Source organism: Magnolia sinica, chromosome 19 (assembly GCF_029962835.1).
Source record: "Magnolia sinica isolate HGM2019 chromosome 19, MsV1, whole genome shotgun sequence".
Taxonomy (NCBI): domain Eukaryota; kingdom Viridiplantae; phylum Streptophyta; class Magnoliopsida; order Magnoliales; family Magnoliaceae; genus Magnolia; species Magnolia sinica.
The window spans coordinates 11,445,331-11,458,164 of record NC_080591.1 but is presented as its reverse complement, the minus strand read 5'-3'; the positions used below and the strand labels follow the sequence as shown (position 1 = coordinate 11,458,164).

At 41.3% G+C, this 12,834-nt stretch overlaps 1 protein-coding gene across 2 annotated transcripts; it reads left to right on the top strand.

The window, feature by feature from the left end:
- Nucleotides 1–210: 210 nt before the first annotated feature.
- LOC131234970 (probable protein phosphatase 2C 15) lies at nucleotides 211–10,235 on the top strand. 2 transcript variants are annotated; one of them, XM_058232003.1, is made up of 9 exons: nucleotides 211–487; nucleotides 1,347–1,568; nucleotides 2,710–2,881; nucleotides 3,312–3,465; nucleotides 3,545–3,608; nucleotides 5,607–5,714; nucleotides 5,899–6,024; nucleotides 6,769–7,001; nucleotides 9,828–10,235. In XM_058232003.1, the coding sequence occupies exons 2-9, from the start codon at nucleotides 1,359–1,361 to the stop codon at nucleotides 10,045–10,047; spliced, it is 1,287 nt and encodes a 428-aa protein (XP_058087986.1). In that variant the 5' UTR covers nucleotides 211–487; nucleotides 1,347–1,358; the 3' UTR covers nucleotides 10,048–10,235. The 2 variants fall into 2 exon arrangements, with proteins under 2 accessions (XP_058087986.1, XP_058087985.1); XM_058232002.1 differs by having other exon boundaries at nucleotides 1,235–1,568.
- The last annotated feature ends 2,599 nt before the right edge of the window (nucleotides 10,236–12,834 follow it).

Here is a 12,834-nt window from a genome sequence, read left to right as displayed (position 1 = left end):
TACGATAAATGATACTATGTACGGTTTAGATCATTGGATCATCTCACCACGTGGTCCCCGTAGGTGCCGACGCACACTAGATTTTCAGTCGCGAGAGAGCCAGAGCGAAAACTCTTACCTCTTAGCTTTGAAACGTACGTAGAAAAAGATAGAAGGAAAAAAACACCTTTTTAATCCCAAACACGGCAGAAAAGGAGAGAAGAAAGTCCTCCTTTTTTGCTCCATGCCCCCTTTTCGTGAAGCTTCGTACAGCTTTTCTGGACATTTTTGTAAAAAAGGAGGGCCTTATTTTACAAATATTATAATTCCTTTTTCTTTATTAGTCCCTACAGTTCATACCAGGTCATCCTTCCATCCACCATCTCTCCGCGTTTCTCCGTACATTCTTCATTTCTCCTCCTCCTCAAAAAACCAGATCTGCGTCGTCTGGCGGTCGGAGATCGGACGGTCCTGATTGCATTTCCCGCTTCCAGTGCTGTGGAGTAAGGTAACTCCAGTTCTTGATGTTGATTTCAATTGCGATTCTGTTCTTGTTTTGGGATTTGTGTTTTGATGTGATTTTTGGGGAGTTGAGTGGGTTCTGGGGCCTGTTTGGATGTGGCTTGGAATGCGATTGGGCGCATTTGCGATTTGGGGAGGGCCTGTGTTGAATGCTGCTGATTTCGAGGTCGTTTCTGGGATGAGAGTGTGGTCATGATGATTTGGGGTTGGTATCATCGTCGTCGTCCTGTTCTTGTTTTGGACGGTGGTGATGCGCGCTCGTGTCCGCATTTGGAGGGCATTCCAAATGGGCTGTGGGATGTACGGTTGCGGATCTGATTGTTTCTGCTTTTTTGGGTTTTGTGGTTTTGATGCTTTTGAAAATGCTTTTGAAAATGCGTGGGTAATGATAAATGGGAGGGAATTAGAACCGTACAGGTGGGTTTGCATTCTCAATTGAACGTATGCAGGAGATCGGACCGTTCGTTGGAAGAGTCCTACTGTGTATGTGCCCTGGTCCGAAAATCAGGCCGGTCCGATCATCATGGTCAGTTATTTTACACGTGCGGCCCACCTGATGAAGATACCAGCTGATTTGTAGGCCTGATCGATCACAGTGTGGAGTTTGCCTGATAAATGGCATGGATCTCATACTGGCACATGTGCCCCTTTTTGTTCGACCAGCCTTAGCGGGTCTCATGAATAAATACAAAAAATTTGCAAGTTTTATGTGCAATGTTGAATTGGTTGGCAGGTTTGCGTGAGGGAGGAGCCGTTTTTCGGTGAACGGGTTGTATCACGAGCATTTGTTGGATTTTGAAGATGGTCTGATTTGATGCTTTGGTGGGTGTGCGACTGAATTGCAGACGGGCCCTGATATGGCAGCGTCGGGAGAAGGGAGGCGTCACCATAATCTTGTGCCTCTGGCAGCGTTGATCAGTAGAGAGCTGAAGACTGAGAAAATGGAGAAGCCATCTATTAGATATGGGTGCGCTGCACAGTCGAGGAAGGGAGAGGACTTCTTTCTAATGAAAACGGATTGTCAGAGGGTACCCGGGAATTCCTCATCTACGTTTTCTGTGTTCGCGGTGTGTTGCTAATCTGCCTCTGCTTTTCTTCCCCCCTGTTTTATCTCTGATATGCACATGCTTACATTGGAAGATGGTTTGTTGAATTCATTCATTTGTTTCATGAGGCCTGGTTTGAATTCAATTTTTTCATGATTTCTTTTCATCTTCAATGATGCATGTTTAGAACGTGGTAATTTGGGGGAAATAGCACCATTTCAAGTCCACATCCAAGAATAAGAACTCAAGCACAAAGGAACATTTTTCCTTTCCTTTTCTTTTGGGATGAAATGGAAACCAGTTCTTCTCCTCGCTCAATTCTGGGGCTTGTGGAAATTATAGGTTTTCAATCTTTTGATTGTATTCATTGCATTCTCATAAGTGCTTGGAAGTTAGTAATGTTGTTGGTTTCTTTGGACAATACAGTCTCTCCTCAATCCTCACATTCTTAGTTTTTGTGATTTTTGCTGGGTATGCGAAGTTGTTGGATTAGAATTGCATATTATTGTACTGTTAATAATAATAATAATAATAATAATAATAATAAAAGAATAGAAAAAGTAAAAGATGCATATTGTTGTGATATCTGGCGAATGGATGTCTCTGATGTGATATGCGGACGGCTAAATGCACTATAAGATTCAATATGCAAGTATCCAAATGGTGTGTGTGAATCCCTAACCCTTTTAAGGCAAGAAAAATTGGAACTGAGATAGCATTCTTGGTAAATGAGTTGGGGTCATTTGGGTGTATACCAAATCACCCTATTTGGTCATTCAGAAAGTTGAACAGACAAACATCTGTCCTCTCAACTGTTTAGGGTGGTATGGAAAAACCATGCATTCAGCAGGATTAGGTTTCTGCCATTTCCTGCAGAAACTGTTCTTAGTTCTGTTTAGGACAGCATCTTTCTTTTGTATTAGCTGGCAGGTTGGGTGTAAATAAGTTGCTCCTGTTATATATTCATATGTACCTTTGTTCATCAAATGGCAGCATGTTTCTTCCTTTAAGCTCTTAGAAAAGTACATAACTGATTTTTCATATTATGTGGTTCATTTTAACCGAAGTAGTTTCGACATGCTATTTTTTCTTTTCTGTTCTTTCCCTGTCTGTCCGATCTATGTATGGTCAGTGGTTCATTATGTGATGAGCTAATTTTCAGATCTTTGATGGGCACAATGGGAATGCGGCAGCAATATTTACGAGAGAAAATTTATTAAACCATGTATTGGGTGCAATTCCTCGTGGGCTTGGGCGGGAAGAGTGGCTTCAAGCTTTACCTCGTGCATTAGTTGCAGGGTTTGTGAAGACGGACAAAGAATTCCAGAGCAGAGGTATGAGTCTATGTATATCTTTAGTACCGAGGATCTGATCAATGTCGTACACTTGGAACTACAACGGAGGTTCACCCCTAGGAGGCTGGTCCCTTCTGCTGCATGATGTAGTGATCTAGTTCATTCATACGGGAGGTTCCTACGTTGATGAGACACCTGACAAAATCTCACTGATCAGAGATTGTCGCTAACCATGCAAAGTTGAATTAGAAACACTTGTCCAATTTTTGAAGCGTGCGTGCATGCGCACATGTGAAGGTGTGGATCTATAATCTGTGAGGTTATTTCCATCTAGGCCCATCCATGTTGCGACCTGCTTGATGAAGGTTCTCGATCGCCCTGTGGTGGGGTAGATTGGCATATCTCTAGCTAACCTCTTTTAGATGTTTAGCTGAACTAAATGCTGACTTCTTTCTCTTTATGTCAACAGGAGAAACCTCTGGAACGACCGTTACATTCGTAATAATTGATGGGTGGACTGTTACAGTTGCATCGGTTGGAGATTCCCGTTGCATTTTGGATGCGCAGGGTGGTGTTGTTACCCTTTTGACTGTGGACCATAGGCTGGAAGAGAATGCTGAAGAGTGGGTATCTTTACTTTTGACTTCTGGTTTCTGTTTTTTTCCCTTCCATATCATCTAATCGTTTGATCTGAAACTGCAGGAGGGAACGTGTAACTGCAAGCGGAGGTGAAGTAGGAAGGCTCAGCATTGTTGGTGGTGTTGAGGTGAGATAATTTCTAGTTATATCACGCATCCATACTATATGATGGAAGTAGCTTTTTGGACATATTTGCCCGTGACACTAGTCGTGGGGAGGGGAAATCCTTCAGTTTTTGCAGCCCCTCAACCCAAGGGTATTTTTATCCTTTCAAATCCTTCATGGGAGTTGCCCACAACCATTTCTTTTCTTCGCGTGTGGTCTGAATGGAAGACGTATGCGACATCAATGGGGCCCGTTGTGATGAATGTACAACGTCCACACCATGCATCTATTATACCGGCTCATATTAGAATGTTGGACCAAAAATGAGGTAGATATGAAGCTTGAATAGGTCACAATACTGGAAAAGTGGGCATGGGGTGCCACCGTCTGAACCCTTCTTTCTCTCTGTAGCCCGCATGCGAATAGCTGCACCCTTTCCCTCGCTCTCTCTACCTGCATTTGCTCTCCCCTACTCTCACCATGTGCATTGCATGTGCCATACCGCTAGTGGTTTAAAACAACTTCCTACAAAATGCATTCCCTAGCAATGCTATTCATGCGAACTCACTTAGTCACTTGCCAATGAACATGCTGTGGACATGTGGCAACATGTCATGTGTGTACAGGGTCTAATTGGCTTACCAGGTGGACCACCCCTATAGATGTCCTAATCCAATAATCTAGCCAACTTGGTCATTACACAGGCACACACATGGCAAACATTTGTTAGTTCCACCAAGGTGCAGCATGGGCTGTGGGGCATGATTGTGTTGGTGTATTACTGGTCTAGGTAATCGTGTTTCTATGGTTACCCTGTCTTTTTTAAACATGACATGCGATGCGAGCATGACCTTTTCTAGGTAATTTGTGCTTGGAGGTCTGTCTGTTGATTCCCCGTCCCCACCCTATTTTGCTTGCTCACCCTTTCAGTGTGCTTGTAATAATTGGGCTGGGGTCAATACTGGGTGGGACCTTGCAGGCTTAGAGGTTTGTTTGCTGACTGCCTGTCCTTGACCCTATTTTGCTTGGTTACACCCTTCGGGGCATGCATGTAACAATTGGGCTGGGGTCAATTCTCGGTGGGGCATTACAGGCGATAGTGGGGTGTCAATGTGAGCCTTTGCCATGGACAGTTCCAGTGCATGGGTAGAGGAAGATTGATGTCTAATGGGCAACCGATCTTAAAAGTTTGCCAATCGACCATATAAAAGCAACCCCAAATTGATGGAGAAAGGTTAAGATTTTGATGCTGAGGCAGACCAAACATGTACAAATGTAAGAAGGAAGTGGACTGTTAAAAAAGGTGGCCTAAGGCCCACATTCAACCTACATGTGGCCCACCATCTTAATAGAGGAGCCTGATTTTGAAGAAGGGTATCTATATCCACAAGGTCCACCTAATGGGCAGTTTGGATGTTAGATGTGTGGCAAGATAGCAGGTGTTTTAGCGTCCACACTGTCTGGTGCACTTCTGAGAGTTCCACTTGTGTTTCTTGTACAATAAGCATTCATGGCTACATATTGGCTTTCGAGTCTAACAATGCAATACCTTTGTTTTCTTTAAACCATTGTACATATCACTGAATGATTAAATGTTCAGTTTCATACTCGTACAGATTACAGACTACATGCAGAATTCAATACATACTAATACTTATTGTTCCCAGAGGCATTCCTCATGTATGCAAATAAGCGAGTTCTTTAAATCACTCCAGCTCTTCTGATGGTTTAAATCTGTAATATCAAAATGACCAAGTTGGATTTTAAAGGAAAACAATAACATTTATATGATTATCATTCAGGAAATGATATGTACACCCATTCAACCACCAACTAAAAGAATGTCATGTATACTTGTGCTTTTTAATAATACAGCTCTTTTTCTACTTTTGGCATCAGAATAACAGTATTCCATTACCAATAGTAAAAAGGGATGTATTTATCAGAAGCATAGGGTGTTGATGTCACTTGCCTTTTTTCCTTTTGCAAATTTTGTAATCTGCTTCTTAAAATTTTGCAGGTTGGTCCCCTCCGTTGTTGGCCAGGTGGTCTATGCCTTTCAAGGTCAATAGGGGACATGGATGTTGGGGAATTTATAGTTCCTATACCATATGTTAAACAAGTCAAGGTATGTACATTCTTGCTGAGCTATTGTCATTCATTCTATCTGAATCATCCTTGTAGATAGTTCTTCTGTTGGCATTTTGCATATCACGTTTCAATCCATGAGGTTGTGAATTAACATGGTGTTCTGCTGGGTATTACATTCCACATGCTTGTGGTCATACCTAACATTCTTCAATGTGCACCAGCTCTCTAATGCTGGGGGAAGGCTCATCATTGCATCTGATGGAATCTGGGACGCAATATCATCAGAGATGGCTGCAAAATCCTGCCGTGGGTTGCCTGCAGAGCTTGCTGCTCGGCAAGTTGTGAAGGTGAGTTATTTAAACTATTACAGCTCTCATCCCTTTCTCGTATTCATGTATTGGATGTAAGGTTGCCAATTGGCTTCATTCAAGTGGGCCTGGGTGAAACTCAATCCCTGGCCTGCTCGGCAAGTTGTAATGTTGTCAGTTGGTTTCATTCAGGTGGGCCTGGGTGGAAACTCAATCCATGGCCTGCTGTCCTGTAAATCCAGGCATGCTGTTAAAATTCATATGTGTTCTTGTACCCAGGCTTGGGCTGGATCTCAATAGAAAAACTGCCCAAACAATACCAAGCCTAGCTCTCTTACCTACTGCATGCTGAAGTTCACCCAGCCTAAGGGCCCATTAGACGCAACTTCCCTGAAAGGCCTTTTTGTGCAGAAGCAATGTCTTCATCGACTTATGAAAACCAATCCAATTGGTTTTTGGCAAGTGCGCTTTTTAGTGCCTATTTCATCAGGTAGATTTGGAAACAACAATTTCGGCTCTGTTTCCAAATGGGCTACAAAACCCTAGTCTTGATCTGAAACGAGGCATTCGCTTTAAAAAAGCCAGTTTACGGTGCATCAAAATGGGACCTTATGGGCCTTAAGACTGCTCTGGCAGGTGGGCAACACTAGTTGGCTGTAATCATCCATGAACTTCTTTGTTAAGCATATCTTTGCAGACTGCTATTAATATCTCATCCATATGATAAATTATTAATCAACTCGTGTAAAGTGATCACGCATCCTCATAACATTGGACATTTAGGAAGCATTGAGGTCAAGGGGGCTCAAAGACGACACGACCTGCATCATCGTCGACATAATTCCACCTGATCATTCTGTACAGCCTTCAACCCCACCCAAAAAACTAAACAGGTTTAGATCTCTTATCTTCCGGAAGAGGTCGCGTGACTCTGCAGGTAAACTTGCAAAGAAGCTATCTGCTGTAGGTATAGTGGAAGAACTGTTTGAAGAAGGCTCTGCAATGCTTGCAGAAAGGTTAGTATCGTTCTCCTCTCTTATCCAGTCGTAGCTAGATTTTATTTTTCAAGGGTGATTTTCCAATTGAGTTGGATTGTTCATTCTTCTGTGCCTAATCAATTTCTCCATCTGTTTTTTTTTTTTTTTCCCCCGGTTGTATGCAAGCTTCAGTATTTCTTTCTAATTGAAAAAATTGTGCAACACTGCATTTCAAACTCACGTAAGAATAACTTAGGCTACATTTGGACAGCATTCCCTGAAGCGAATTTCTCAGGGGACACAGATTCTGTGCTGTCACTTATGATTCTTGGTTTGTCTTTTGTGGTGAGTGGCCTGCAAAATCAAAATAAGGCAAGAATCCTACATAGGGGATAGCTGGGTCCCATACTCTGTTTTTCTGTTAGTTTCGTTTTGTGGGGCAACCATGGCGAATGACAGAATCCTTTTTGGTGACGAAAAGGTCACCTCAATGTGATGAAATGCTAGTTTTTTATTTTTAGGGGGCATATCTTTTAAAAGAAAAAACAATGTATTCATTAAGGGTGCTCTTTATGGTAATCTGGAACTATTAGAACAAAAAGTTTCCAACTGAATCACCTTTATGGTGAACGGAAATGTCCTTGAGTGTCTGTACCTTTGAAAAGGTCAGAATTGCCTTTTAACCTTCTTAAATCTGCAGAATTTCATAAGTGGAGTAACTACACATCCTTTAATGTATGTATTGTATATTTATTAATAGATATTAATGGCTAATTTATGACTAAAAAAGATCAGATCGTTATCCACTCACCAGTTAGGCTTATAACTTTTATGTGATGAAAATAGCCTAGTTTTCTTTACATACTAAATACGTAGTAGTGGTTAATGTGGACCAAGGTCTCATACCTGACCACTTCTCTTTACAGAATAGCACAGGTTCATAACTTATTCATGGAATTTAGGTTCCATTGCTTGTCTTTATCATTCAAAAGGATGGAGATTGAGAATGGGTGGATTAAATAGAGATGTGCATATGGAATATTCTTATGGTCACTGCAATGCCATTGACACTTTTATGAGGGATTGTTTGTACCTGCCTAACTCAGTTCTTCACCGGCCATAGGCACTCACCCCCTCTTGGGGATAAGTGGATTTTCTAGAAAATCCCCTCATGAGTACACGTTGGAGCCTTTTTGGTAATGCGGCTCATCCCATTTAGAACCTATCCAGTTCCTAGGGTGTAGCTTCACACATATTGCAGCCCATACGGTTGCAGCCTGTCTGGCTTTAAAGTTGTTCGATTTAGGGTGCTTGCTTCCAGTTCTTGCCTCCAAGGTTGTCTACCTTCTCAGGTAACCTCCAGTACCCAGCCTTAAGGACCCTCACCAGATGCAATTACTACCCTCACAGCATTATGGCTCCCAAGAGGTTCCGTTCCTCCCTTATCTAAGTGCCACATGATTCTTAGGGTTCTTTTAACAAATAAGATCACTAGATTTGATCTTGTTTCGCGATGCAAATGAAGGGTTGGTAGATAATCTCAGAAAGATCCTAGTTTGTTTTGAGGCTGTGTCAGGGCTAAAGATTAATGTTTCCAAGACAGATGCTGGGAATTCATCTTAGTGAGGCCAATTTAAGCAACCTTGTGTGCATTTTTTGTTGAGAGTCGGGGTCTTTCCCCTCCACATACCTTGGTTTGACGTTATGCATCGGAAAGCCAACGAAACACCTTTGGGATAAGGTGGTTGAAAGAATAGAAAGGAAATTGGCTAGTTGGAAGTGCAAATATATGTTTAGGGGTGACTGTCTTACCTTCATAAAGGTGGCCTTTTCCAATATGCCCGTCTATTTTATGTCCATTCGTAAATGCCCTAAATTGGTGTGGATCTGCTTGAAAAGTTGAGAAGGGATTTCTTTTCGAGAGGTGCTAAGGATGCTAGAAAGTTTCACTTGCTCAAGTGGTATGATGTCTAAAAGCCTATTGATAAGGGTGGAGCCGGCATCTGTGATTTAAGTATCATGAATCTAGCTCTGCTTGGGAAATGGGTTTGGAGGTTCGGGTGTGAGGAGGACAAGCTATGTAGGAAGATTATTGCTTTCAAGTATGGAATGCAGGTGGGGGGTGGTTTACCAGTAGGTCCTCCTTATACAGACCGTCTAGTATGTGGAAGGTGATTCATTTATGTGGCATCTTGTTGTTCCTATTTGGATCAATTCAATTGTTGTTCTCAAAGAAAGCACAGTTGGTGTGATTCGAACCTGCAACCTGAACTGAGCTTATAAAGAGATCTACTAGCAGACCACGCACCATTTGGGTGTTTTATACTGCATATTTTTATATTCGTGTTAATCCAAGTGTCTATTATTAGTGTGTAATTAGACCCTAGTTTAATTATTAAATATCAAGTCAAACTGAATCGACTCTTTGAGTCAACATGACCACCTGGATATTGAGTCTATCATTTGGAATGCCATCACTTGGGTGGGGGTGAAAATAAAAGGTGAGGAAAAATTTTGAAGGGTGAGAGAGTCAGGGTGGGAGCAAGGTTCTGACTATCGTTTTACAGGGTGTATTGGACTGGCCCAAAACCAATATGATAGGTGCCAGTATTGCACCTGTAACAGTTCACATCTGCCTCTTTTTTTCCCCAAAAGAACTGCTCATACCTTAACGACCCAAAATGTTCCTATTCTCTTAGACTGTCTGGTGCTTGTTTGCAAAACAACAGCAGCACCCTGAGCTGGGATACCCGATAACTTCAGTTTGTCGTTTTTCATTTTATCTTTTGGCTGATTTTAATGATCTGGCATTCATTACGCTGTTATCATGACGATTGCTCATGCCTACTTGTGGATAAATTTCAGGCTAGGGAACGACACATCGACAGGGCAGACAACATCCGGTCTTTTTACATGTGCAGTTTGCCAAGTGGATCTTGCTCCAAGCGAGGGGATCTCTGTCCACGCTGGGGCCATCTTCTCCACCAGTTCAAAGCCTTGGCAAGGCCCCTTTCTATGTGCTGCCTGTCGTAATAAGAAAGACGCAATGGAAGGAAAACGGCCAAGTGGAGTTAAAGTGGCATAGCGCCCTCCCTCTCTCCGGCTTTCTCTACCATTCTTTTATTAAATGCCCAACATTTTTCTGGGCTTTTGCGCAATTGCTTGAATCTGCAGGATGATGTAGTATCCATGTATGTAATATTTGCAAAATAATGTGCAATGAGTTCTTAGCATCTGAAATTTGAATTGTTTGGCCTTAGTTGTAGGTTGAAATAGTGAAAGATTAAAAAAAAAATGTCGGGGCTATGAAGTTTGATTCTTTGCAAAATTGTATTTATTAATTTTTTCCCATTTCTTTTGCCAAAATATTGGTGGTCTGAGAACGTTGATTTTTTACCAACAATTTGGGGCACGTTTGGATGCCCCAAAATGGTGCAAGCAGGATGCTCCTCAGCCCAAATTGATACCGAGAATGCTCAAGTTGGTGCAGAAATAGGTTGAAAGGTGAGAATCCAACTGAAAAATGGCCGAGTTTTTGCAGGAATATATTAATGCAATACATTGGGCTTTAGCTTTTGAATTTGGATTGTCTTCAAATGATCCAAACTGTTTATATTGTAAGTCTCAACTTTGTATGTTGGATGGACAGCAAAAAAAATCTCTTAAATTGGATTATTTCAAAACTTTAAATTTTGGCCCTTGTGTATTAAACGTGGATGATCACCATCACCCTTGTATAATAGAAGGATTGAAATGTTAAATCTGATAAAATTTTGAGGCTTTCCCATCCAAGAAGAAGCCCATCATATAAAATGGTTTGGGTCATTGAAAAGACCCAAATCCATGGATAAAGTCCCGACATGCCACATTGCAATATATGCGGTTGTATACGAGAAAATGTCTGTGTTTTGCTAAACTGTAAAGTGTTTATTGTGTAGAAAGTGGGGGTTATTCACGCTTGGACAAACTTGGAGCGGTAAATCCTGTATAATATTAAAATCATGTATGAGCCACCTGATAGTTGGGTTGATTTGAAACTCAATAGAGTGAGCTCGAGTTGATGAGATTTTGAGCTGATTCTCATGGTGTGACTTGGTCGGGTCTCAACAAGACTCATTGAGTCAGCTCAAAAACTTAGCTGACTCAATGCAACTCAGCATGACTCGTAGGAGTCACTCAGCCTAGTCAGCTGGTTTTTGTTTCAAAGTATAAGAAAAAAAAAAAAAAAAAAACTTTATGCAAGAATCAAAGTCAGCTGGAACCCTTTTTCTGCCATCAAAATTCCTAAACACTGAGGTGTAATGCGTTTACAACTCTGAGAATTTTAAAAGCATCCAAACGGAACCCAATAGAAAAGTGTTTGCTGGTCCTATACACGGGCCAACCTAACACCTTCAAGGTCGTCCCGCCTGCCATGAAGATGAACATATGCAAAAATCAGTTTATGTCGGCTCACCCCCAATGCACATGTGCATTTTGAACGAGGATGGCTAAGAAATTTTTAAATGGGTCCATTCTTCTCGTATAGGGATGGCCCACTTGATGGACAGACCAACCTATTTTCGGCATTCTGACATCATCATGGTGGCAACCATGTTATGCATCCCTTAGGTGTGTGTGGGGAGAGTAGCAAACTCATCATGGAAAACGGGAAAAATGGGGATCGCTACCAATTATATGATAGGGGGGCATTCGAATCTTTAAACGATATACATGCGTCTTCAGTTATCCAAATCAGGGGTTTTCTGGGCACCACTGTTGGAATCTTCCTCAAATATCTTGTTGCCGATACAATATTATATCTGCCCTACTGATGGACGGACAGTTGAGAAGAGAGATGCAACAATATTTCACATTCAACTAGAAAAGGTCCTAACTAGTGGTCAATTGGATCTCCCAATAGGGAGATTTGTGGGCCGTGCTCCATTCACGGAAGGATTTCACAGACCAATGGTCTGGATTGGAAAACCATGGGCCCCACTTTGCAAAATTGAAACCCATGGGAAGTGGATTGGTCACTGAGAAATTTAAGCCCACTGAGTAAACTCTGTGAGGCCCACCATGATCTATGTGTCTTATCCACGCTGGGAAGTCTTCTCATGAGCATGGATTGAAGGTCTTAGCTCATGGACCAAAATTGGACATGTTTCAATCCTGCAGTAGGGCCTATCTCCCACCTGAATCAGGTAAGTTCCTCATTGTTAAGCCCAGTTGAAACTTAAGCTCCTCGAAGCCTAAACAAAAGCTGGTTGGTGCACTTAGGTGGATGATATTTCAGTTTACTCACAGTTGGAACAACAAAGCTGTCCAATGACACTTAAAAAGACAGTGATTAGGACCAGTGTTCAAATAATCTTCAATATTATCGAAATATCTCCAATATTATCTTTATCTCCAACTCAGCGATACCGGTAACAATGGTAGCAATACTGATAACGCCAACGTATCAATATCACTAATGTAATCGCCAATATTTTCAACTATAGAAATTTTGGGTGTTAGTTTTATTGCCAATGCATTAATATCGCCAATGTATCACGAATATTTTTGACAATGTAAATTCTAGGTAATGCTTGTATCACAAGTTTATCAACAATATTTCAATAATATTGCCAACGTATTGATATCATCAAAATTTTATTTATTAGAAAAAAAAAGTTATTTCATTTTTTAAAAAAATTCTTTTATATAAGCACATGGTTGTATTGTATATGTAGTATTCAATTTGTCATTGATAATATTGATAATATCTCGCAACATGCATGATATTGAGACCACAATCTTTCGTTTCCTTTCTAATTGCTGATGATTTCTTGGTGAAACATCATGTGTTGTTGATATTTTGTAATATCAATGGATATTTGGATAGTTA